General features: G+C 49.2%; 1 protein-coding gene across 1 annotated transcript in view; it reads right to left on the bottom strand.

Moving 5' to 3' along the window:
- Window positions 1–27260, bottom strand: part of EEF2K (eukaryotic elongation factor 2 kinase) — a 91995-nt gene that overhangs the window by 23758 nt on the left and 40977 nt on the right. The window contains exons 3-12 of the mRNA XM_047780331.1: window positions 17642–17742; window positions 14173–14233; window positions 12980–13017; window positions 12095–12266; window positions 7949–8098; window positions 7609–7741; window positions 6945–7072; window positions 5694–5895; window positions 4335–4402; window positions 101–178 (exon numbers count right to left, since the gene is read on the bottom strand). Of these exons, the coding sequence (XP_047636287.1) occupies window positions 101–178; window positions 4335–4402; window positions 5694–5895; window positions 6945–7072; window positions 7609–7741; window positions 7949–8098; window positions 12095–12266; window positions 12980–13017; window positions 14173–14233; window positions 17642–17742 (1131 nt within the window). The remainder of the gene's footprint in view (window positions 1–100; window positions 179–4334; window positions 4403–5693; window positions 5896–6944; window positions 7073–7608; window positions 7742–7948; window positions 8099–12094; window positions 12267–12979; window positions 13018–14172; window positions 14234–17641; window positions 17743–27260) is intronic.

Consider the following 27260-nt stretch of genomic DNA (forward strand, 5'->3'; position numbering starts at 1 on the left):
ATGCTCTTACCACCCACTCACTGCACCCCCCCCCCAGCTCTCCATCCTTGTGGACAACTGGGCCACAGGGGACTCTTCTCACTTCCTGGGGGTGCCTTACATGTTCCTGGGGATATGGGTCATCCAGTTCACCCCGCTTCTCACTGGGGTATCCGCTGTCCCCACTGTTCTCAGAGTCCTGTGGAGAGAAGACGGCCGGGGGTCTCAGGGGTCCTCTGCGTTTCTGGTGGTAGTGGTATCTGGAATCGCCACCTTTTGCTTTCTCTCCTTTGTCCCAAACCCTCACTTGGCATCCTCTTCCTCCTACCCCTGCTGGCTGGGGAACAAGGGAGTGGCGGAGGACCTGGGCTCTGGAGCCAGACCGCCTAGGCTCCAGTCCGAGCTTTGTGACTTGCTGGCCATGACGTTGGACAGTTGCTTAGCCTCTCTGAGCTTCCGCTTCCTTAGCTATGGGGATTTATGACAGCACCTACTTCAGAGGACTCTGAGGATGAAATGAGCTGTCACACTCAGAGGATGGATTGTAGTAGGCGCTCTTATTAAGAGGGACTCACCCATTTCACAGGCAGAAAAACAAAGGCTGGTTCAAAGATATGACCCATGGATACAAATGTAGCACTGGGAACAATTATTGACTACAATTAAGCCCTCTACCCAAACTGCACACATCATTTGGGCATTTTTTCTTTTTTTTAGGGCCGCTCCCACGGCATATGGAGGTTCCCAGGCTAGGGGTCAAATCAGAGCTACAGCTGCCAGCCTATGCCACAGCCACAGCAACGTGGGATCTGAGTCATGTCTGTGATCTACACCATAGCTCATGGCAACACTGGATCCTTAACCCATTGTGCGAGGCGAGGGATCAAACCCGCAACCTCATGGTTCCTAGTCAGATTCGTTTCTGCTGCACCACGACGGGAACTCCCCATTTGGGCATATTTTTTATTCTTCTAGATCTGAGTTCTGTGTAAAAATGAATCTAGTATAATTTATTTACTTATTTGTTTTTTTTGGCTGCACCTGCGGCATGCAGAAGCTCCATGGCCACAGATCGAACCAGAGCCATGGCAGTGACAATGCCAATCCTTAACCACTAGGCCAACAGGGAACTCCAAATCTGATATAATTTATCTCTAATACATCTTCATTTGTCTGCCAATGTTAAGTTCTGGCCATATCTGCTTGTCACTTGCAAAACTATTTAGCTAATGCTTTTCTTTTTTTTTTTTTCTTTTACTAAGAAATATTTCAAACACACAAATGGGAACAGAGAAGCCTAAAATGAACTCCTGTGCACCTGTTAGTGGGCTCTGTCAACTCTTGTGGGGTTTTTTGGGCCACTCCATTCCATGCAGAAGTTCTGGGGCTAGGGACTGAACCTGTGCCGCAGCAGCAACGCAAGCCACAAGAGTGACAACAATGCTGGATCCTTAACCCACAGGGTCACCAGGGAACTCCTGCCAAATTTTAACATTGGGCCTTACTTACTTTAGATCTTTTATTTCTAGAAGGAATTAATAAAACATTGTTGTTAAAATTTAGATTTCTTATTTATTTATTTTTTTTATTTTTATTACTCAGTGACTTTTATTATATTTATAGTTGTACAATGAGCATCACAACCAAATTTTATATTGGACTTTGGCATTTCCATCCCCAAATTTATTTTTTTATTATTTTTTTATTTAAAAAAATTTTAAAATCTTTTTTACTTTTATTTTTTCCAATCCCCAAATTTAGACTTATGAGTTTCTCGCTATCCCATTCACTTCCTTTACCAGATAAAACCCCTTTCATGGAGTTCCCTCACAGCTCAGCAGGTTAAGGATCCAGTGTCATCACTGCTGTGGCTCTGGTTACAGCTGTGGCTTGGGTTCAATCCCTGGCCTGGGAACTTCTGCCTGCTGCGGGTGTGGCAACCCCCCCAAAAAAAGACCCTTTCATGAATTCATACCTCTCTTTTACTGTTTTTTCTTTCAATAAACCATTTTATTTTACTTAAATCAACATATTGTTTTAAGAAGCTTGGTATCACTACCCTAACTGTAAAACCTGGAATAGTCTCTAGACAGATGGGAGCCATGAAACACACACAGTGGAATCCTTGGCCTGTGGTCTGGCCAGGAATCTGTTCCACTCCAAGAAGCTACATTAACCTAAAGAGGCGCCAGGCCCTGGTTTCTAGAAGCATCACAGGCTTCCTACAGTCTTCCCCCAGGCCTCTCTGTGAGCCAAATGGCTGTTTCATTTTTTTTTTTTTTTACCATTTCAATTTTTAAATTGAGGTATAATCTACAGGTTATAATTTTACAACCAAACTGAAGTATTCAGTGTGCTGAGTGAAAGGCTGTTTCTGAAATCGGATCACAGGCCATACCCCAAAGCTCCGGGCAACCTCCTCCTCACACCCACTCTCTGCATGACCTTGGGACCTTGGGTCCCAAGTCGGATCCCTGGGAACCACTCCCAAGCTGAGCAACAGAGAGCCTGGGCCAGGCAGCCGATCTTTCCAGACCTCGGCGTCCTCATCTCAGAAATGGGGAACAACACTCATCTGAGAAATGCTGGAAAATCAAAAGAAAGGACAGCAGGAGGTCCTGCTGTGGCGCAGTGGGATTGGTGGCATCTCTGGAGCCCTGGGATGCAGGTTCAATTCCCGGCCCCACACAGTGGGTTAAGAATTCGATGTTGCTGCGGCGTAGGCTGCAACTGCCGCTTGGATCTGATCCCTGACCCAGGAGCCAGGGAACTCCATATGCCATGAAGTGCCCCCCCCCAGAAAAAAGATAAAAGAAAAAAGAAGCAAAGGATAGCAACACAGAGGGTGGGTTTGAGGCCAGGATGGCCTGGATTTTCTTCTTCTTTCTGTTTTCTTTTTTGGTGGTACCCGAGGTATGTAGAAATTCCCAGGCCAGTGATTGGACCAATGCCACAGCAGTAACCAGAGCCACTGCAGTGACACCACCAGATCCTTAACCCCTGAGTCACAAGAGAACTCCCGTATGGCCTAGGTTTGAACCCTGGCTCCATCACTGGGTGACCATGAGCTTGCCTTTCTGTGCCTCAGTTTCCCCAACTCTAAATCAGGGATAAAGAGAGCACTACCGGGAGTTCTCATTGTGGCTCAGCAGAAACAAATCCAACTAGGAACCATGAGGTTGCGGGTTGGATCCCTGGCCTTGCTCAGTGGGTTAAGGATCCGGCATTGCCGTGAGCTGTGGTGTAGGTCGAAGACGCGGCTCGGATCCCGTGTTGCTGTGGCTCTGGTGTAGGCCGGTGGGTACAGCTCCAAGTAGACCCCTAGCCTGGGAACCTCCGTATGCCACGGGAGCGGCCCTAGAAAAAGCAAAAAGACAAAAAAAAAATCCAATCAGGAGTTCCCATTGTTGCCCGGTGGGTTAAGGACCTGATGTTGTCTCCCTGACGGTTCAGGTTTGCTCCGTGGCCTCACTTGGTGAGTTAAGGATACAGTATTGCTGCAAGCTGTGGCATGGGTCACAGGTGTGGCTCGAATCCTGTATTGCTGTGGCTGTGGCATAGGCCTGCAGCTGACCTCCAATTCGACCCCTGGCCTGGGAGCTTCCATGGGCTGCAAGTGCGACCGTAAAAAGAAAAAAAATTCCAATCAATTTTTAATTTGAGGAGTTCCCATTGTGGCTCAGTGGTAATGAACCTGACTAGTGTCCATGGAGTACTACTCGGGCTCCATCTCTGGCCCCACTTGGTGGGTTAAGGATCTGGCCTGTAGGTTGAAAATGCAGCTCAGATCTGGTGTGGCTGTGGCTGTAGCATAGGTCAGCAACTGCAGCTCCGATTCGACCCCTAGCCTAGGAAGTTCCATGTGCTGTGTGTGCAGCCCTAAAAAAAAAAAAGAATTTTAATTTGACACTGTAGTACATGTTTATCTGAATGCAAATATATCAGCTACAGCCTCTCACCACTGAGCAACGTAGAGGCTGCAGGAAACCTGTTCTGTGTATCTAACCTTCGAGCATCATAGCTGCCTGTGCTATAACTTACCCATCGGAGACTCAGCATAGCTCCCTCTACCCCCATGACAGGTGTCCCCACGCATGGGGCCAAACCAAACCTGGGGCCGGGCCCAGCATTTATCAGAAGGTCACGCTGTTGCTGCTTCAGAGTCCCTCTGCTCTAACCACCTCTGGGAACTGGAATGGACCCAGCTCTTCCCAGAGCAAACGCTGGCCTGGGCAGGAGGCTGGGATTCTCCTGCCTGTGTCTTCCTGCCCATGCACAGAGCAGACTGGGCTGCCCAGCTCCAAATCTGAGGACTCAGTCTCCATGCCCGGGGGGACAGAGTCCACCCCACTCACCCGGTGGTTGTCCAGATGGTCAGGGTCTCGAGGTGCCACATTATCCAGGTCGCTGAACACAGGCCAATCTGGACAGGGAGGAAACCGAGTAAGGCCCCAGCTCTGCCACTGGAATAGGTCACAAGACCCATCCACCGCCTCCCCATCTCCCAGCCTTCTTTATTTTAAATTTATAAAGAGGAGTTCCCATTGTGGCTCAGTGGGTTAAGAACCCAGTGTTGTCTCTATGAGGATGCAGGTTCGATCCCTGGCCTCGCTCAGTGAGTTAAGGATCCAGCATTGCCATGAACTGTGGTATAGTTTGCAGATGCAGGCTGGATCCTGTGTTGCTGTGGCAGTGGTGTAGGCCTGCAGCTGTCACTCCGATTCGACCCCTAGCCTGGGAATCTCCATATGCCACAGATGTGGCCGTACAAAGCAAAAAAAAAAAAAAAAGCTGACACTAAAATCCTTTCCTCCCCCCCGCCCAAGGCCTCCTCCAGCTAAATAAATGGCCAGAGTGTCCTGCTGGTTCTTCAGATCAAAATCCTGGAGTCGGCCTTGCCTCCCCTCTCCCCTCTCTCCTGCAGACCCCTGCTCATACCATGAGCAAACCTGGTCACTTTTACCTTCAGAAATAACGATTCCCCCCTTTCTCCTCTGACCCATTCATACGATGTTAGTTGGTTTCTGAACACTGAACAACCTTCAGATTCCTGAAAAACCCTATTTGGCTGGGACAGCCTATTCTTCTAAGATACTAGTCTTTATTTGTTAATATTTTATTTAGAATTTTTGCCTTGTATATGTATAACTGAGGTAGGGATATGGTTTCCTTTTTTGCTGTTTTGTCAAATTTTGATATAAAAGTTTTTTGCTAATTTCAGAAAACACACTGAAAAAAATGTTACCCTATTTTCTACCACAGAGGTTGTTTCTGCAGCTTCTGGATGATGGAGTCTTGAAAGTTTATTAAAAGAACTCACCTGTAAAACCATCTAAACCATCAATCTTCTTGGTTGGCGCGTCTGATTTTCTTTTTCTTTTTGGTTTTTAGGGCTGCATCCTCCCCACATGTAGATTCCCAGGCTAGGGGTCTAATCGGAGCTACAGCTGCCCGCCTGCACCACAGGCACAGCAGCATGGGATCTGAGCCACGTCTGTGAGCTACACCACAGCTCACGGAAATGCCGGATCCTTAACCCACGGAGCGAAGCCAGGGATTGAACCCGCAACCTCATGGTTCCTAGTCGGATTCGTTTCCACTGTGCCACAATGGGAACCCTGCACGTGTCTGATTTTCTACCATCAGTTTAGTGCTGTTCTACCAGGCGTCCAGCCCCTCCAACCACAATGACCAGGGACCAAACCATCACTCACGGAGGTGGTCCAGCTTCTGGCTGTGTGGCGTGGCTGAAGATGGCGAGGAAGGGAGAGAGTCGAAGGTCACATCACTCATGTTCTCGTCGCCAGAATTCTCTGAGAGGCGAAGGAGCAGGGGGGGCCGGCTCCCAGAGAGGGTCCTCACCCGGGGGCTCCCACACTTCTCCTCTGTCCCCCTCAAGATGGTCTTGGCTGATTGCTGGAGAATTAACAGGGACAGACATGTCACTCAGGCGCAGAACAAGGGGCTCTTCCAGTTGCCTTTTGTTTCCCCCAAACCCAAGGCCCTGGAGTTCCCATCATGGCTCAGTGGTTAGCGATCTCGACTAGTATCCATGAGGGTATGGGTTCGATCCCTGGCCTTGCTCAGGAGGTTAAGAATCTGGCGTTGCTGTGAACGTGGTGTAGGTCACAGATGCGGCTCAGATCCCGTGTTGCTGTGGCTGTGGTGTAGGCCGGCAGCTGTAGCTCCGATTGGACCCCTGGCCTGGGAACCTCCATATGCAGCAAGTGTGGCCCTAAAAAGGCAAAAAAAAAAAAAAAAAAACAACCCAAGGCCCTTTCAGCCACAGCACCCATCTGTGCCTATTTAGGGACTGGCAGAAAAATCTAAAAATAATCAATGAGGAATTATTGACTATTTTTAATTATTTTAATTAATTTTTAATTATTGTTAATTTTTAGTCAATAATCCAGATTAAATAGTGATTATCTTTAATCAATAGTCCAGAAGCCCTCTAAGAAGGGGTAACTGGAGCAGGAGCTCAGAGGGCCAGCACTCCCCAAAGTCCTGGCCACACTTCACAGCCCTGAGCTGGAAGATTTATGCTGTTATACATCCAGAATCCCCGGGTGGTCTTCGCCAGCATTGCCTTCTATCTGGTCCATGCAGTGGGGGTGGGGAGGGGGGCACATCCTGACACAGCAAAGGTGCCCAGAGAACCAGGTCCAAGTCTAGTCCAGCCATCTGTCAACACGCTACACAAACCACTCACTATCTCTATACACCTGGTCCCCTCACTCTGGTCAGAAATGGGCCCCCATCAAGCAGATCCCAGCTCCTGTATTTGTGGGGACATTCAGGAGGACTGTGCACTGGATCGGGAGGGATACAGGACACAGATGGGACCAACATTCTTCAGGGAAGCATCGCAGGGCCCGGGCCACCTGCACACAGGAAGCGCAGGTGGCTGGTCCCAGCAGCAGAAGGGCCCTGCCAGCCCGAGCAGGTTCACACTGGGTACCCACCAGCAGCTTGGTGTTCTGATTCACTGCGTCCCTCTCTCTCGGGGAGAGGTCGAAGGGAGCGAGGCCCATACTCTTGCAAATCCGGTTGCAGGCATGAGAGTGGAAGAAGAGAGCCATCCCACGGACACCTGCGGACAGAACAGGGGGTCTGGAGATTGCTTGGCTTTGGGACAGGGGCAGGGTGGTGTGAGCCCCCTAAACATGGCGGGGGCAGGTGTCAAACACGCTGATTTTTTTTTGTCTTTTTTTTTTGTCTTTTCTAGGGCCACCCCTATGGCATATGGAGGTTCCCAGGCTAGGGGTCGAATCGGAGCTGTAGCTACCGGCCTACACCAGAGCCACAGCAACGCGGGATCCGAGCTGTATCTGTGACCTGCACCACAGCTCACGGCAACACCGGATCCTTCACCCACTGAGCGAGGCCAGGGATGGAACCCGCAACCTCATCGTTCCTAGTTGGATTCATTAACCACTGCACCACGACGGGAACTCCTCAAACACGCTGAATTGGCAGGGCCAAAGACCCTAGGCTCCCATCTCCACCATCTGGGGAAGGCCCCTATATCACCTAGGCCAGCTGTCTTGAGGGAACAGAGAGCTCGGAGATTTTTTGGGTGGTGGCGTGTGGTCTCCATGGACCGACCTGCTGGCTGTCCCGGCCTACCTAGGTTGCCATCTCCAAAGTCAGTGCCCCTCTCGGTGTGGATCTGTGGGTCGGTGTAGAGGTCGCCCACACCCTGGATGTCCACCACAATCAGCTGATGGCCAGAACGCTCAAAGGTGAAGTGGCTGAAGGCCTGTGGGGTGACAGGAAGAAAAAGGTGACCACAAGAGGCCAGGCAGTGCAGATGCTGGCAGGCACCACTCTGAAGGGTTGTGACACCCTGGCTTTGCCCACACTGGGGGCCTTCCTCTGCAGGGAGGGGCTGTACAGAGGCAAAGACAAAGGAAGAAGCCCCGTTTAACCGCGCAGGGCCCTGAAGTCTGCCGAGATGCAGCCTCACCTGCGGCGTCAGGCGCACGTTGTCATCGCGGACGAAGCCCGAGTTGGAGTTGTATTTGATGTATTTGCCCTCAATATAATGCTCCAGGTGGAAGAGGGGCTGGCCTGGTCTCTCCTTCAGCTCTATGACACACATCTGCATGATGTCCACCTGGGCAGAGGGGCATGTGGTCAGGGGGAGGGCAGGGCCCAAGGGGTAGCTTCCTCTGATGAGCGGCTGGAGCAGAGGGGTTGAGGGGAGCTAGCCCGCCTGGGCTCCACTCCTGGCTCCACGATGAACCAGAAACTGCTGAGGGTCCCCCCCACATCCATTCCCCTTTTCCTTTGAGAATGAAAACCCCAGCTACGGCCTGAATGTATCCTCCCAAATTTCCTATGTTGAAATCTCAACCCTCCAAGATGATGATTAGGAGGGAGGGCCTTTGGGAGGTGATCAGGTCATGTGGGAGTGAGATTCGTGCTCTAATAAAAGAGGCCCCACAGGAGTTCCCCATTGGCCTAGTGGTTAAGGACTCTGCATCGTTGCTGCTGTGGCTCGGGTTGAGTCCCTGGCCTGGGAACGTTCACATACTGTGGGAAAAGCCCCCCCCCTCAAAAAAAGAGAGACCTCCCAGAGCCCCCTCATTCCATCCACCACATGAGAACACAGCAAGAAGGTTCTGGCTGTGAACACGGAAGAGGGCCATCTCCAGAATGTGACCATGCTGGCGCCTTTATCTCGGACTTGCTGGCCTCCAGCACTAGAAGCAATACATTTCTGCTATTTATGAGTTACCCAGGACGGTCTGGGGCACTTTGTTACAGCAGCCCAAAGGGCTAAGACAATCTCCATCCCTGAGAATTAACAGGATGCACAGCCATTCCAGGAGGAATGACATTGCTTGGCTTCCCTTGCAGCTTGGTGTGGCCACGTGATGAAACCCAGCCAATAGGAAAGGAGCAGCAGTGATGCTGCAACTTCAGCCTGCCCCTTCCTTGGCCTTCCTGAGGCCACAGGTCCAGGGCAGCTCCCAGGAGATGGAAGAGCAAAAGGCAGAAGGAACCAGGCCTCTGGGTGACCTAAGGAGGTGAAGCACCATTCCACCCTGAGCCCCCGAGCAGGACTGTTAAATGAGGGAGAAGGAAAGCATTTCGAGGTAACACACAACTATGGGTCGGTCTTCTAAGCAATGTAGCCTGTGCCTTATGTTAATACTGTGAATTTGGGCAAGTTATTTCACCAATCTATGCCTCAGTTTCCTGGAATAGGGATCTCAGATTTAGTATGAGGATGCAATCTGTTGGTGCAGGAGAGTCTGTCAGTGTTTGCTGTGGTCATTATTATCAGCCAACACAATTCTAAAGTGATAGATACCAGGAGTTCCTGTTGTGGTGCAGTGGAAACAAATCCAACTAGGAACCATCAGGTTGCAGGTTCAATCCCTGGCCTCGCTCCGTGGGTTAAGGATCTGGTGTTGCCGTGAGCTGTGGTGTAGGTCACAGACGTGGCTCGGATCTGGCATTGTTGTGGCTGTGGCATAGGTCAGCTAGGTTCCCCTAGCCTGGGAACCTCCATATGCTGCAGTTGTGGCCTTAGAAAGACAAAAAGACCAAAAAAATAAAAAATAAAAAAATACCGTGATAGATACCAAAACATAACAGTGGTTCTTCCTCTGCAAAAAGGAAGTACAAGGGAATTCAGACACTCCTTGCTAAATTTTGACCAAGTGTATGTTTCATTTTGCACTCAGAAGAAAACAAATGATAAGTCCTGAGTATGTCTGTAGGTTGGGTAGAGAAGACCTAATCTCTAACTTGTGATCTGTGACACGCGGTCACACCCATGGCACCCTGTCCCCAACGATTCCACCCACAACAGGAGCCAGGTCTGGGTTTCCCCAGGAAATGACTATCCAGGGAACTGCAAGGCTGAGTCACCAGACAGGCAGACAACAGATGCAGAGGCCAAAGGGGCCTAGAGCTGAGAACCTCCCCAAATGGGGCCTCAGTTCTGAGAACCAACCAGAGCGGAAGGAGCAGCTGGTTCCCAGAGGGTTCCTGCCCCCACGGCTGGCTCTATCCCTACAAGGAAGCCTGCTACAGGGCCACCTGCTTAACCAGAGGCAAGCAAGTGAGGGGTCAGTGTCCGGGAAACAAGGAGACAGCCCGTTCCTTCTCAACCGACCACAAGCCTCTCCCTTCATCGATTCAACCACGTTATTATTTATTAAGCACCCAGGCACTGGGATATAGTGAACAAGACAAGATAATATCCCCACCCTTAGGGGAGCAATGCAACTGAAATATTAACTACAAGAATAAGACCCTCCAGACAGTGCCAATAACTCTAAAATACAGAAACCAGAACAAACAGAATGATGTGCTAGAAGATGCAGCAGTGGAAGGGCTACTTCATTTGGGACGGTCTGGCTCAGCCTCACTGAAGAAGTGACATGAGCTGAGACCCGAACCCTGAGAAAGATGGAGGTGATCCAGCGATGCGAGGGCACAGCCAGTGCAAAGGCTCTGAGGCAGAAACAAGCTTAGGGAGGAAGGGAAAGTTGGCCCGGCTGGAGTGTAGTAAATTACTAAGGAGGTTACTAGCCCCACGGATGGGAATGTGGCTTCTTGTATCCATGCCAGATGCACTTAATGAAGGGCCATGTAAACAGTAGGCACTCAATAAATTCTGTTGGTTGCCTGGAAGTGTGGCTCTTCCCAGGCACTCAGGAGAAGGTGCTTATAGCTAGCAAGTGCACAAACAGTTGCAAGAGCTGAGCTGTGAGTTTAGGCAGAGCAGACGCCTGGGGCACTACTTCCTTAAATAGCAACAGGAAATTCCTCTTGGCCTCAGGTGACCAACACTCTGGGCGCTAAAGTGAAGGAGCCAAGGGCAGGGGCTTGGGAAGCCTGGATTGGAGCCCTGGCTCCATCCCTGCCCATTCAGGCAAGACACTTAACCTCTTTGTGGCCTGGGTTCTCCAGAGGGCAGATAAGTTATGTTTCCCACTGCCTCTCCTGCTTTTTGGGGGAGCCGCCAATCTCAGTGCCAGTGGTCTGGATGGAAGGACTCATACTCCTGGTTCTCCTGAGCACTGATGTTTAGCCTTGACAATCTGCATATCCCCACCCCCTGGCCATCATGATTGGCTGAGGGTCTGCCCAATCTGCATATTCTCACCCCCTGGCCATCATGATTGGCTCAGTGGCCAGCATTTGCCCTAATCAGAGCTAATGAAACCCAGCTCTGAGACTGTCACTGGAAATTGTGGGAAAACAGAGGTCATTCCATCAAGGTTGCTGAGAAACAGAAAGTGAGCCTGCAGCTACTGGGGCTGACATGTCACTGTCAAAGAGCTGCCTGAGGAGTTCCGGTTGTGGCGAAGCGGATACAAATCCAACCAGTATCCATGAGGACGCAAGTTCAATCCCTGGCCTCGCTCAGTGGGTCGCAGACATAGCTCGGATCTGACATTGCTGTAACTCTGAGTAGACCCCTAGCCTAGGAACCTCCATGTGCAAAGGGTGTGGCCCTAGAAAAGCAAAAAAAAAAAAAAACAAAAAACAAAAAACAAAAAAAAGTTGCCTGAGACTGATGCCAACACACATAAGAACAATGAAGCTAGAACCAGGGAAAGATTTCTAACAACCTGGGTTTGGTCCTAGATCTAGCCATGTCTGTACCCAGTCTATCACTCTGTTACAGGAGACATTAAATTCCCTTCTTGGGGGATGAAACCTGTTTGAGTGGGTCTCTGTCCTTTGCAAACAAAAGTCTCGACAAATAACTGCCATTTGTAAATGGAAGAACAACATCCTAACCTCAAACAACCTCAGAGCTCTGCTTTTAGGAATAAACAAACTTGACCTATCAAGCTCAGTAACGACGGGTTTTGGTTTTGGTTTTTGTGTCTGGCATACCCACGGCATGTGGAAGTCCTTGGGCTGGGGACTGAACCTGTGCCACAGCAGTGACCTGAGTCACTGCAGTGACAATGCTGGATCCTTAAGCTGCTGCATCACAAGGGAACTCCAAAGGATGGTTGTTATTAGCTGCTGCTAAGGCAGTGAAAAGGGAGCCTGTGACGGGCCCTGCCATCGCCCTCATCTCCCGACACATCCCCAGCTGCGCCTGTGTGGGAGGCGGGCAGGCAGAGGGGCCACGCACCTGCTTGGGGGGCTTGTGCCGATTATACTCCTCTCCCCAGAGCTTGGCCTCCATCTGTAGACGCACATCCTCAAAGTACACGTCCCTGTCCACGGACTCGATGTAGCGCTTTGCCACGTAGTTGGAAGCCCCCTTCCAGTGCTGGGTGTGCAGGAAGTTGGAGAGCTTCTTCCTGAGGGGAGAGGCATCAGGGGGAACTCTGGGGTTCACTGGGGACCGAGCCCTGATCCTCAGGATGGGGAGACCCTTCCTGAGTTGGCTGGCTGGAGCCGGGAACGAAATGCAGGAGGTGGGAGAGGCTTCCTCACCCCAGGGCATCCTTCAAAGAGCTAGGAAGGGGGTTTAAGGGACGGACTCCCTGTTTGCCCCAAACCCATTCCCCACAGACCAGCCCAATGTGTGGTCCAGGGGAAACCAGGGGGAGAGGAGCTGAGGCCACAAGAAGGGAAGTCACTATCTCTGTTTCTTGATCAGAAATGAGCCTTCCCACAGAAAAGAGACTCATGGACTTGGAGAACAGACTTGTGGTTGCCAAGGGGGAGGGGGAGGGAGTGGGATGGACTGGGAATCTGGGGTTCATAGATGCAAACTATTGCCTTTGGAATGGATAAGCCATGAGATCCTGCTGTACAGCCCTGGGAACTATGTCTAGTCACTTATGATGAAGCCTGATGGAGGATAATGTGAAAAAAAAAAGTGTATATATGTATATGTGACTGGGTCTCTTTGCTGTACAGTAGAAAACTGACAGAACCACTGTAAGCCAGCTATAATGGAAAAAATAAAACTCATTAATAAAAAAAAAAAGCAATGTCACAATGCCCCCGTTCGCAGGAGCCCGAGGGGATGTGGGCAGGACTCCGAGAGCCAGGCTGCATCACTTACGTTCTGAAGCACTCTCTCATTGCTCCCCGGCCGAAGGGCTGAAAGACATCACACAAGAGGGTTATCAGTCCCCACCCCCTACCCAGAAGCTACCCTGAGCCAGGAGATTTTCCCCTGGGCTGGCATCCACCGACATGGATGTCCTGGACCTCACGTCCACCCTAAAATCCCTAGGCCCTCCCTCCTACAACCCAGCACCAAAACCTCATAGAACTTCCAGCCAGGAGGCTGCAGGATTGATGAAATCACCCTAAATCCCCAACCCAGCTGAGCGCAGATGAACCCTGGAGACGGGGGGGGGGGGAGACCTTGTGGGGGTGACAGGGTGGGGGTAGAGCCAGGACACGTCAAAGGATGTTTTTTGCAGCCCTGTCTATAATAGAAAAAAATGCAAAACCACCTCCACGTCCATCAATAGTAAAATGGGAGTTCCCGTCGTGGCGCAGTGGTTAACGAATCCGACTAGGAACCATGAGGTTGCGGGTTGGATCCCTGCCCTTGCTCAGTGGGTTAACGATCCGGCGTTGCCGTGAGCTGTGGTGTAGGTCGCAGAAGCGGCTCGGATCCCGCGTTGCTGTGGCTCTGGCGTAGGCTGGCAGCTACAGCTCCGATTAGACCCCTAGCCTGGGAACCTCCCATATGCCGCAGGAGCGGCCCAAGAAATGGCAAAAAAATAATAATAATAATAACAGTAAAATGGGTGAATTAATCAGGTTAATTCAGTTGATGAACATGTGCAAACCTCACAGGCCAAATGAAGGCAAAAGAAGCCATACTTGGGACTTCCCGTTGTGGCTCAGTGGTTAACAAAGCCGACTAGCATCCATAAAGGACATGGGTTCGATCCCTGGCCTCACTCGCTCAGTGGGTTAAGCATCCAGTGTTGCCGTGAGCTATGGTGTAGGTCACAGACGTGGCTCAGATTTGGTGTTGTGTGGCCGTGGTGTAGGCCAGCAGCTGCAGCTCTGGATTCAGCCCCTAGCCTGGGAAGCCCCATGTGCCCTGGGTATGGCCCTAAATTAAAAAGAAATTAATTAATTAGCTAAATTAAATGAACATACAATACTAAAAAGAACCCCCAAAGTTACAAACATAAAATAAAGTGGGTGTGGAGGAGAGAGAGGGGGCACTGACGCTGGCTTGAGAGAAATCCCCACTCAGCCCTGACCCCGTGGGCTCAATGCTCTGCTCACCTGAGATGCCATCTTGATCAGGACTTCATCTTCCAGCCACTCCCCTGTGACGGCGTTATACCTGCAGAGACCAGAACCCACCCCAGGGCGCAGTGTTTGTACCCTGGTCTTGCCACTCACTGGCTAAAGGCAAAAGACCTTTCTGGGCTCCCCGCTGCCCTCGGGATCAAGTCCACTCTCCACCCACAGGCCCAGCGGATCTCCAGGGTTGGGTCTCTGGACATTCTCCCCACCTCCCTCCCTTCCTCGAAGCACGCTGTCCTCCTTCCCTTTCCTCAAAGGCAGCTGTTCCCGCTCCACCACGTCCCCCAGTGCCCACTGCTGGGTGGCGGGTTGGCTTGCTCCCTATCTGGCTCCCCAGTGGACTGTAACTCCACAAAGGCCCTCAGGCCTGTCTTGATGACTGCAGGCCTGGTTCTAGGGATGCTTGATAAATACATGTTGGAAGAACAATTGAATAAACATCCCTATTGTAACTGGTCTACATAATGAATGGGGTGTCCCAGGACCGGAGGTGGCAGCACCCTTGGTCTTGTCAGCATGAGGCCCAGCCCAGGTAGCTGGGCATGTTTCCTAAAGACTGTCCCTAAAGGCAGCAGTGGAGAAGGGTCCTGCCTCTGAGTCCAGCCAGCGAAGGGGCTGCTGGATACACACCCAAGGCAGAGAAGGATGGAGAGGGTTCCAGAACATCTCTCCTTTCCCAGGAATCCACTTTCTCAGAGCAAATCTGCCCCTAGGCCTGGCTGAGCCTAGAACAGGTTTACCTAGTAGCCAGCTCCTCAGCACAGTAAGTCCCTAAATTCTAAAACCGCCCCCAGGGCCAAGGTGTTCTTAGCTCTAGCAGGTGCCTCCCTGGCTCACCCTCAGTAGGGACAGAACCTCCAGCTCGTGAGAACGGCCTTCTCAGAGCCTGAAACCTCTACCAGGAAAAACAAGCAGATGCCTGGGAAGTAACCTGCCTCAGGCCCCGGGGCGGGGGATGAGGAGGCTCGCCAGAGCCACACACCTGCTGGCAAGCAGTCCACGGCAAGTACTGTGCTCAATAAACAATAACAATCAGGAGTTCCCGTCGTAGCTCAGTGGTTAACGAATCTGACGAGGAACCATGAGGTTGCGGGTTGGATCCCTGCCCTTGCTCAGTGGGTTAACGATCCGGCGTTGCCGTGAGCTGTGGTGTGTGGTCGCAGACGCGGCTCAGATCTGGCATTGCTGTGGCCCTGGAGTAGGCCAGAGGCTACAGCTCTGATTCATCCCCTAGCCTGGGAACCTCCATATGCCGCGGGTACAGCCCTAGAAAAAGCAAAAAAAAAAAAATAATAATAATAACAACCATTATTATTATTACTACATAGAGGCCAAGGTAAAGGACATAGTCTTCCTTCACTTCCAAACAGCCAGAAAGCTGAGAGGTACCCAGAAGCTGAGGGAGGGCGGACACATGTGACAGTGGAAGGATCTTAATTGTCCTTCACAACCACAAACGCTGTAAAGGCCACAGTCGCTCCAATTTCACTGAGCAGTCACTGTGTGCTGGGTGCTTACACAGAACTCTTCAATCAACCTTCCCTCAGCCCTATGAGATCCATACACATATTGTGCCCACTTTCCAGATGGGGAAGCTGAGGTTCCGAGACATGAAATAACCTTCTTGAGAGCCATGATTCAAACCTAGGTCAGTTTCAACCAGACCTTTGCTCTTCTTTTTTTTTTTTGCTTTTTAGGGCTGTACCCCAGGCAAATGGAGGTTCCCAGGCGTCAAATCGGAGCTGTAGCTGCCGGCCTGCCCCACAGCCACAGTGATGCAGGATCTGAGCCGCATCTGTGACCTACACCACAGCTCATGGCAACGCCGAATCCTTCACCCACTGAGCAAGGCCAGGGATCGAACCTGCGTCCTCATGGATGTTAGGTTCACTTATGCTGAGCCACGATGGGAACTCCCAGACCTTTGCTCTTAACCAGCCTGGGTACAACCCACGTGAACAGGAAATCTGTCCCAATAAAGAAAGGATTTGCAGCAGAGCTGCAGGAATGGAGGAAAAAACCTCCAACTGAGAAATCCCTGGAGCTTCTGGCCATCAATGCCTGACCTCCTCCGCCAGCAGCCAGGGCAGGTGAGGTGAGCCACTTACGTTAGGAAATAAGCACAGTCTGGCCGGGTCCCTGAGCCTTGTGGAATTCCAGAACACATCGGGCCAGCCCAACCTGTGGGTCCTGCTCTTCCAGAGGCCTCCCTGTGTGGCCCTGGAGGTGTCCTCAGCCTGGAAGTCACATGTCACCAACCAGCCACCACGCTGCTCTTCTAGGCAGGAAGGATCAGGGCCCACACCTGGGCCCCCCACAATGCTGACTTCAGTTGCCAGCACAGACCCCAGAGCCTCCGCAATGGGGAGGGGGGTCCACACCAGGCTCTAAGCCACCTCCTTACAGGGCGGGAGGATGGACACGATGCAGAATGAGGGAGAGGCCTCCACTGTTTCTGCCTGCTTAGCATCTGCTCCTTCTTTTTCTGGTAACAATGCCCCAATTTTCCTTTGGGGAACCTCCATTCTCAGAACCTACGGATGGGGTGAAGTGGATCCCCCAGCACTTTCTGGCTGATGGTATGTGATCTAGACCTGGCCAATCAGGGCACAGTTTCTGGAACAATGACTGCTTTAGGGATGGGCATAAAACCAAAACCAGGACAATGAGATTCTTTTTTGTTTGTTTGTTTTTTGTTTTTTGTCTCTTTAGGGCCGCATCTGCGGCCTATGGAGGTTCCCAGGCTAGGGGTCCAAACAGAGCTATAGCCACCAGCCTACGCCACAGCCACAGCAACGCAGGATCCGAGCCACATCAGCCACCTACACCACAGCTACATCACAGCAACACCAGAGCCTTAATCCACTGAGCGAGGACAGGAATCAAACCCGCAACCTCATGGTTCCTAGTTGAATTTGTTTCCACTGTGCCCCGACAGGATGGATCTCCTGCATTTTCAAATGAGAAATCTAGACCCTCCTAGCTCCATTTTGTGAAGCTTCTTGGGCCCAAGGCATTGAAAAACTGGTCTGCTCTCTTTCTTCTTGATGACAATTGGGGAAGTCACGTGTTGAGATGATGGAGCCACAAGCTGAAAGTAGTCTGGATGCCCAAGCTGCCTTCAAGAGTTACTGAACTCTTACCCAACTTCACATGAGCAAGAAATACACCTCTGTGGCCTTCAGCCCCCTGGGTATTTGTTACTGCATCATAGTTTAACCTCACCTGACAAATCCACACCTTACAGGACCCCTCTAAGGAGTAAATGAGATAATGCACAGTGCCTTAGATTGCATGAATACTCAAATACTGGCTGTTATTATTAGTATTATTTTGTTCCTTTTTTCCTTGATCCCCAAGGGGACAGAAGCCTCACTGGTTATAAGCAGAAACAGGACCCCTTGAGAACTGGGATCATTACAGCGCCTGCAGACAAGGAGCTGACCTGTGACGCGTGGCACATTCTGTGGCAATGTCCTCCAGGTGGAACTCAGCCCAGGGGTCAGGCATGTGCTTGGCCTTCTCGATGGCATGCTTCCAGGCTTCCTGCAGAAGCAAAAGGGAGGGTTAGGTCCAGACCAGGGGCTTCTGGGACAGTGCAGGCCAGCCCTGTGACTCCCCAGGCATCTCCAGCCTCTGGGGAGGCAGAGAGCATCCGTCATCCCTTTAGGAACACAGTTCTCACAAGACCTCCTATGGGAACAGCTCACATGGGCACAGCCTTCCCTTGGCCAGAAGGGACCGGTCTTTTTTTGTTTTTTGTTTTTGCTTTTTCAGGCTGCACCTGTGGCATATGGAAGTTTCCAGGCTAGGGGTCTAAATGCAGCTGCGTCTGCGACCTACACCACAGCTCATACCAATGCCGGATCCTTAACCCACTAAGCAGGGCTGGGGATTGAACCCCCATCCTCATGGATACTAGTTGGGTTCGTTTCCACTGAGCCACAATGGGAACTGCATAGAAATGACTTGTGTGAACTACAAGCCCCCCCCCCCAAAAAAAAAACACATAGTAAAAAAACACCTATCACTTCACTTGTTATCAAAAAGTTGAGAAGGAAAACAAGATATCATTCCCTCATCCTGCCTTGTTCAGTCTGGCAAGCATTTTAAAGGCTGGTGATCATGAGTGTTGACCAGAATGTGGAAAAAAATGTGTGTTCCTGTGTATGGCTGGTCGGTGGATATAAATTTCTTCTAAAAGCGATCTGGCAATGTACTCAAATGGCAAAAACGCAATCCTTTATTTTGACCCAGCAATTCTACTTCTAGGAATGTATCCTGTAGAAATACAATCAGAGGAGTTCCCGTTGTGACGAAGCGGTTAACGAACCCAACTAGGATCCATGAGGATGCGGGTTCAATCCCTGGCCGCACTCAGTGGGTTAAAGATCTGGCGTTGTTGTGAGCTGTGGTGTAGGTCGCAGATGAGGTTCAGATACCGTGTTGCTGAGGCTGTGGTGTAGGCTGGCAGCTACAGCTCTGATTCAGTCCCTAGCCTGGGAACCTTCATATGCCACAAATGGGGCACTAAAAAGACAAACATGAAAAATAAAATTAAATTAAAAAATAAAAAATGGAAATACAAACATAGGGGTGCAAACGTATTACATGTACAAGAGGCGTCACTGTGATGTGCAATAGTGAATTCAATCCAAATGTCTATGTGGAGGTTGGTGAGTTAATGCATTTGGTTTATATCCACTGAAAACAATTAACAGCTCTTTCAAGACCGTACTTATTCTATGATGGGAATTCTGGACCCTATTTGGCCCAATGTCATCTTTTAAAAAATATCATATAAATCATACCCTATTTTTTTTTCTTTTTATAGCCACACCTACAGCAAATGGAAGTTCCCGGTCTAGGGGTCAAATCCAAGCTGCAGCTGCAGTTTAAACCACAGCCACAGCAACACCGCGTCTGAGCCATATCTGCAACCCACACCACATCCTGAACCCACAGAGAGAGGCCAGGGATTGAACCTGCATCCTCACAATGTCAGGTTACGAAGGCACTGAGCCATAACAGGAACTCCAAAGCACCCTAGTGTACTGCACTAAATGAAATTCATAGACAATATAACTTCCCCAAAATCAAAGTATATCAAACCATGCAAAAGATGCCTGACATTAAGAAAGTGCTAAGTTTTTTTTTTAGGGCTGCACCCGTGGCACATGGAAATTCCCAGGCTAGGGGTCTAATCGGAGCTGTAGCCACCAGCCTACGCCGGAGCCACAGCAACGCCAGATCAGAGCCGCGTCTGCGACCTACACCACAGCTCACGGCAACGTTGGATCCACCCACTCAACGGGGCCAGGGATCGAACCCACAACCTCATGGTTTCTAGTCCGATTCGTTTCCGCTGCGCCATGACGGGAACTCTAAGAAAGTGCTCCAGTTCTAAACTCGGTTAGTTATGAACAGATTCCCATGAAATGTTCCAAGGTCCCAGAGGTGCAGGACAGTTGCTGGTGCAGATCTGCTCTAAGCACCCTTGCCCTCCACCCACTCGATGCCTGTGGTGCCCTCCATCGCTGTGGTGCCCACAACATCCCCCAAAATTCCAAACCCTACTAAAAACAAGGCTTCTGTGGTGCTAATCAGAAAGATGACCAAGGCCTGTTCGGAAGAGAACATGTTGATTCTCAACAGGATCATGGTATGACCCCATTTTTTGCTTTAAAAAGCTTATTTTGGAGATGCTGCTGTGGCTCAGCAGTAACGAACATGACTGGTATCCATGAGGACGCAGGTTCGATCCCTGGCCTTGCTCAGTGGGTTAAGGATCTGGCTTTGTCATGAGCTGTGGTGTAGGTGGCAGACACGGCTCGGATCCTGAATTGCTGTGGCTGTGATGTAGGCCGGCAGCTGTGGCTCTGATTCGACCTCTAGCCTGGGAACTTACATATGCTGTGAGTGCTGCCCTAAAAAGCAAAAGAAAAAAAAAAAAGAAAGAAAAGAAAATACTTGGGAAATACAGATGACAAAGAAAATTCAAATCCACCACATGCTCTCCACCCAATGTAACCATCGTCAATGCTTTGGACTAGTTCTTCTCCAGATCCTTTATGTGCCCTTTTAAATAAAATTGGAATCACACTGAAGATATAATTTACAGCCCTTCGGGAGAGTGGGTCAATGAGACTTGGTTCTTTACTTAGCCATCTTGATTTTTTTTTTCTCCTGATTCCAAATGTCTGCTCTGTTTATTATTATTATTATTATTATTGTTTTTTAGGGCTGTACCCATGGCATATGGAAGTTCCCAGGCTAGGGGTCAAAACAGAGCTATAGCCGCCAGCCTACACCACAGCCACAGCAATGCAGGATCCAAGCCACATCTTCGACCTACACCACAGCTCACGGCAACACCGGATCCTTAACCCACTGAGCAAGGCCAGGGATCGAACCCACAACCTCGTGGTTCTTAGTCGGATTTGTTAACCACTGCGCCACAACAGGAACTCCCAGAATTTTGAGTTAGAAAGCAGAAGTCCTTTTCTAGCCCCTTTTCCTCTCAAACCACAGCTGACATCTGACGAAGGTATTCTGCAAATTTTCTCCTACGCATTTGTCCACACACACTTGAATGTAGCACTGGGACAGCACGACACATCCTGTTCTGCATCTTCCTTTTCTCTGCTCAATCCAGGCTCTTGGAGCTTGTCTTTCGGTGTCATATGCACATAGAGAGAGGGTGGGTTGACCTCCTTTCCTTCCTGGGGTTGTAGGATGTATATTTGTAGAAATGTACCTTCAGGTATTTCTCAGACCTCAGTTGATGGCTGCTGGGGTGTCTCCCAATAATCCACAGTATAAACAATGCTGACATCCTCATACTTCAATCTCTGTGCACTTCTGCAAGAGCTCAGCAGGACATATGTCTTGGAAGTGGAATTGCTGGATCCCATTTAAAAGGTACCAATGTGGGGTTCTCCAAAAAGATGCTCCTAGTTTATACTCCAGGAAGCAGAGGACAAATGAAAAAAACTTGTTGGCACCCACATTACATCATGAATTTAAAAGTCAGCCGGAACAGCTGGTAACAATCTCCTGCGTGGGCTGATCATTATTGACCTAATGTTCACCGGTGCTTCTCCGAAGTAAGACTCTGAGCTCGAGTTCCCGTCGTGGCGCAGTGGTTAACGAACCCGACTAGCATCCATGAGGATGCGGGTTCTATCCCTGGCCTTACTCAGTGGGTTGAGGATCCAATGTTGCCATGAACTGTGGTGTAGGCAGCAGACACGGCTCGGATCTGGCGTGGCTGGGGCTGTGTGGTAGGCTGGCAGCTACAGCTCCAATTTGATCCCTAGCCTGGGAACCTCCATCTGCCTCCGCTGCGGCCCTAAAAAGGCAAAAATAAATAAATAAATAAATAAATGTAATTCTATATATCAGCAATAAAGTTAGAAAATGCATTTTTAAAGGACAGAAAGGAAAAAAAAGAAAGGAGTGTAACAATTAAAAAAAAGACTCTGAGCTTGCTACTGATTTTTTCCCTGTTATAAATTACCCTGAAGCAGACATGTTTACAACGAAAACCGTCTCTGGATTTCTGTACTTTTCAATATTATATAACTATCGTCATCATTATTATTTGGCCACAGTGTGCAGCAGCTTGATGTAGGATCTCGGTTCCCAGACCAGGACTGAATCTGAGCAGCAGTGGTGAATGTGCCTCGTCTGAACCACTAGAACCACCAGGGACCTCCCTGGACTTCTGTATTTCAAAAAAATGCCACAGTCCCATCCTGTATTCCAGCTGCCATGAATGGCAGGGACAGCCTTCTTGTCAAGGAGCTCGCAGCGTCTGTACGTGTTCTCTGCTTTCTAAATGTACCTCTTCAACTGGTGACTAATTCACTCCCTGAGCCATCAAAGACAAGGCCCCCCATTCAAAGAAGATTAATCAACAGAAGTTACCTCCTAGCTGCCAACCAAAAAAAAAAAAAAAAAAGCAGTCAAGGAAAAAAGCATTTCAAAATTAGAAAGCATGTTGTTGTTTTCTTTTCTTTCTTTCTTTCTTTCTTTTTTTTTTGTCTTTTTGCCATTTCTTGGGCCGCTCCCGTGGCATATGGAGGTTCCCAGGCTAGGGGTCCAATCGGAGCTGTAGCCACTGGCCTACACCAGAGCGGGATCCGAGCCGCGTCTGAAACCTACACCACAGCTCACGGCAACGCCGGATCCTTAACCCACTGAGCAAGGCCAGGGATCGAACCCGCAACCTCATGGTTCTTAGTTGGATTTGTTAACCACTGAGCCACGATGGGAACTCCCTCTTTTTTTTTTTTTTTTTAGGGCTGCCGCTGCAGCATATGGAGATTCCCAGGCTACAGGTCAAATCAGAGCTATAGCTACCCGCCTATACCACAGTCACAGCAACTTGGGATCTAAGCCGCATCTTCGACCTACACCACAGGTCACAGCATCGCCAGATCCTTAACCCACTGAGCAAGGCCAGAGATTGAACCTGCGTCCTCATGGATATTAGCCAGATTCGTTTCCGCTGAGCCACAACAGGAACTCCTAGAGGGCGTGTTATTTCACAGACTCCAATTTACCTTTTTTCCCCGAACCCAGGGAAGAATCAAGTCTTACTGGCAACAGGGGGGTTTAATACAACAGACTTAAAAAAAAAAAAAAAAGGTGATAGAGGAGTTCCTGTTATAGCTCTGCAGGTTAAAGAGCTGATGTTGTCTCTGGGAGGTTGCAGGTTTGACCCCTAGCCTCGATCAGCGGGGTAAGGATCCAATGTTGCTGCGAGCCGTGGTGTAGGTCACAGATGTGTCTCAGATCCAGTGCTGCTGTGGCCGTGGTGTATTCTGGCAGCGGCACGATTCAACCCCTGGCCCAGGTGCAGGGGTAAAAAGAAAAAAAATACATAAATAATAAAAATTTAAAAATACATGGAGTTCCCGGCATGGCTCAAGGGTTAACGAATCTGACTAGCAACCATGACGACGCAGGTTCGATCCCTGGCCTTGCTCAGTGGGTTAAGGATCTGGCATTGCCATGAGCTGCGGTGTAGGTCACAGACACGGCTCGGATCCCACGCTGCTGTGGCTCTGGCGCAGGCCGGCGGCTGCAGCTCTGATCGACTCTTAGCCTGGGAACCTCCCTATGCTGCAGGTGCAGCCCTAAAAAGAAAAAAAAAAAAATTAAAAACCAGAATATGAAAAGTCCTGTACTCAGTTCCTTCAAGTCTAGTTCTGGCCCACTGCCAACCAACTGTGGGAACCTCTATTTCCTCGTTTGCAAAAGCCAGTGAAGAATGTTTGATGACCAAGGGTCACCCGCTTTCCTGTCCCCATCCCTGGGTTTAGACAGGCTCCCACTAGAACGAGTCACTGGGCCCGCCGTGTTCATTACAGGTGAGCATCCCTGGCTGAGGTGTTTAACTGGAACTCTTTTACACATCAGGTTAGGAAAGCCGAGGGATTCTGGAGAGCTCTCAGACTCTCAGACACTGTGAGGAGAGTGGAGGCAAGTACTGCCACCTTGGAAGGCCCTGCTTATGAACCTTCTTTTCTTTTCTTTTCTTTTTCCTGCAGCATATGGAAGTTCCCAGGCTAGGGGTTGAATTGGAGCTGTAGCCACCGGCCTACACCACAGCCACAGCAGCTGGGGATCTGAGCGGCATCTGAGACCTACACCACAGCTCACGGCAATGCCTGATCCTTAACCCTGCTGAGTGAGGCCAGGGATGGAACCCGCATCCTCATGGATCCTAGCTGGGTTCGTTACTGCTTCTTCTCTTCACTGACTTCTGGCCCAGTCATTCCGATGACCTACCCAGGTGTGCCCAGGTGAGCCAGCCCAAAGACGGTCGGTATATGCTGTGTAACAGGCAAGCATTGAGAATGACCTGCCCATCAAAGGGGGATGATTATGTATACCAGGCATATTCATATGCAGCTGTTAGAGGAAGATGGTGGAGTTCCCTGGTGGCCTAGCAGGTAAGGATTGTCATGGCTATGCTGTGGGTTCAAGCCCTGGCCTGGGAACTTCCACATGGTGTGGGCAGGGCCAAAAAAAAAAGAGGAAGGTGCTAACTAATATGGGCAATCTCTAAGACTTATTGTCTGGGGGTGGGAAAGCCAGGTGCTAAATAATGCAAACAGTATGACACCATTTACCAATGGAGGAAACCCACAAATCAATACTATGGATTTCTTTCTTTTCTTTTTTTTAAGGGGTGTATCTGTGATATATGGAGGTTCCCAGGCTAGAAGTTGAATCGGAGCTACAGCTGCTGACCTGCACCACAGCCACAATAATGCCAGAACCGAGCTGTGTCTGCAACCTCCACCATAGCTCATGGCAACGCTGGATTTCGAACCCACTGAGTGAGGCCAGGAATCAAACCCACATCTTCATGGATATTAGTGGATTTGTTAACTGCTGAGCCATGACAGGAACTCCAGTACTATGGATTTCTAAGACTATGTGTCTACAGATCTATGCATAAATATATATTTATATATAAATGCATTTTAAAAGGTCTAAAAATTATACAGCACAGGAAATAATAGTATTTTTCTCACAACTTTAATGCAGTATAATCTATAAAAATACTGAATCATTATGTTGTACACCTGAAACTAATATAATATTGTGAATCAACTATACTTCAATAAAAATTTTAAAATAAAAATAGCAGGAGTTCCCGTCGTGGCTCAGTGGTTGACAAATCCGACTAGGAACCATGACGTTGCAGGTTCGATCCCTGGCCTTGCTCAAGTGGGTTAAGGATCCAGCGTTGCTGTGAGCTGTGGTGTAGGTTGCAAACTCAACTCGGATCTCACATTGCTGTGGTTCTGGTGTAGGCCGGCGGCTACAGCTCCGATTCGACCCCTAGCCTGGGAACCTCCATATGCCTCAGGAGCGACCCAAGAAATGGCAAAAAGACAAAAAAAATAAATAAACAAAATTAAAAAAAAAAAAAAAAAACAGTTCCCTTGTGGGGCAGTAAGTTGAGGGATCTGGAGTGGTCACTGCTGTGGCTTAGGTAGCTGCTGTGTTATGGGTTCTATCCCTGGCCCAGGAATTTCTGCCTGTTGCTCATGCGGCCAAATAAATAAGTAAATAAATAGGAGTTCTCATTGTGGCTCAGCGGGTTACGAATCTGACTAATATCCATGAGGATGCAGGTTCAATCCCTGGCCTCCCTCAATGGGGTTAGGGATCTGGAGTTGCCATGAGCTGTGGTGTAGGTTGTGGATACGGCTCGGATCCAGAGTCACTGTGGCTGTGGTGTAGACCGGCAGCTGCAGCTCCGACTGGACCCCTAGCCTGGGAACTTCCATATGTTGCAGGTGCATCCCTAAAAAGCAAAAATACATACATACATACATACATACATACATACATAAGGTCTGAAAAGTAATTTACACCAAACTGACACAATGGTTATCTCTGGGAACAGAAGACAAGGAGGGGTAGCAAGGTGACTTCAGCTCCATCTACATTGCATGCATTTTTTTCACTCTGAGAATGTCTTCAGGCATTGAACATGTAAGTCAAAGGTAATAAACAAAGATCACTGGGTTATATGGCCTTACGGCCTCACCAGCTCTAACATCCTCTAGTTCTAAAGATCCTAAAACTCAATTGCAAGCACTAATTACTCTTATATAAAACAGGAGGCTCAGGGGGTTTCATAAAGAGGAAAACCTAATCCTGAAATGGGAACAGAAAATCTTTGGTTCCTCAAAGCCTGACAGTGGGAATAAAAATAAATAAATAAAAGGTTAATAATAAAAATAAATTTTTTGGGAAATGCCAAGAGCGAGACTGCATGTGTGGGTAATGAGTTTGCAATCTCTTTGGCCCATATCATGTTATCAGCTACTGCTGCCATTTTAAACGTCACTATTCTTTTTAAAAAATTTTTAGTGGCAGGCGTTCCCTCTGCGGTTCAGCGGTTAACAAACCCGACTAAGATCCATGAGGATGTGGGTTCGATCCCTGGCCTCGCTCAGTGGGTTAAGGATCTGGCGTTGCCGTGAGCTGTGGTGGAAGTCTCAGACAGGCTCGGATCCCACATTGCTGTGGCTGCGGCATAGGCTGGCAGCTATAGCTCCAATTCGACCCTTAGCTTGGGAACTTCCATACGCTGCAGGTGCAGCTCTAAAAAAAAGCAAAAATAAAATAAAATAAAATAAAATGTATTGGAGTATAGTTGATTTATAATGTGGTATTAGTTTCAAGCGTACAGCAAAGTGAATCAGTTCTATTGAGACATATACCTACTCTTTTTTCCCATATAGGTTAATTTACAGAACACGAGTAGATCTCCCTGTGCTATAGAGTAGGTCCTTGTTAGATATCTATTTTATGTCTGGTAGTGCGTATCTGTTATTTCCATCCTTCCAACTTATCCCTTCCCACCACAGTGTCCCCTTTGGTTATCATAAGTTTGATTTTGGAATCCGTGTGTTTCTGTTTTACAAATAAGTTCTTTTGCATCATTTTTTTTATTATATTCCACATATAAGTGATATTATATGATATTTGTCTTCCCTGATATGATTTCCTTCATTTAGCATGCTAATCTCTAGGTCCATCCACGTTGCTACAAATGGCATTGTTTCATTCTTTTTTAAGGCTGAGTAATATTCAATTTTATATAAGTACCACATCTTCTTTACCCAGTCCTCTGTTGATGGACGTTTAGGCTGCTTCCACAGCTTGGCTATTGTTAGTGCTGCAATGAACACTGGGGTGCATGTATCTTTTTGAATTATGGTTTTCTCTGGACATATGCCCAGGAGTGGGATTGCTGGATCATATGGTAGTTCTACATGGAGATTTTTTTTTTTGTCTTTTTGCTATTTCTTTGGGCCGCTTCTGCGGCATATGGAGGTTCCCAGGCTAGGGGTCTAATCGGAGCTGTAGCCACAGGCCTACGCCAGAGCCACAGCAATGCGGGATCCGAGCCGCATCTGCAATCTACACCACAGCTCACAGCAACGCCGGATCGTCAACCCACTGAGCAAGGGCAGGGACCGAACCTGCCACCTCATGGTTCCTAGTCGGATTCGTTAACCACTGCGCCA

Source organism: Phacochoerus africanus, chromosome 5 (genome assembly GCF_016906955.1).
Source record: "Phacochoerus africanus isolate WHEZ1 chromosome 5, ROS_Pafr_v1, whole genome shotgun sequence".
In the NCBI taxonomy this organism is placed as follows: Eukaryota; Metazoa; Chordata; class Mammalia; order Artiodactyla; family Suidae; genus Phacochoerus; species Phacochoerus africanus.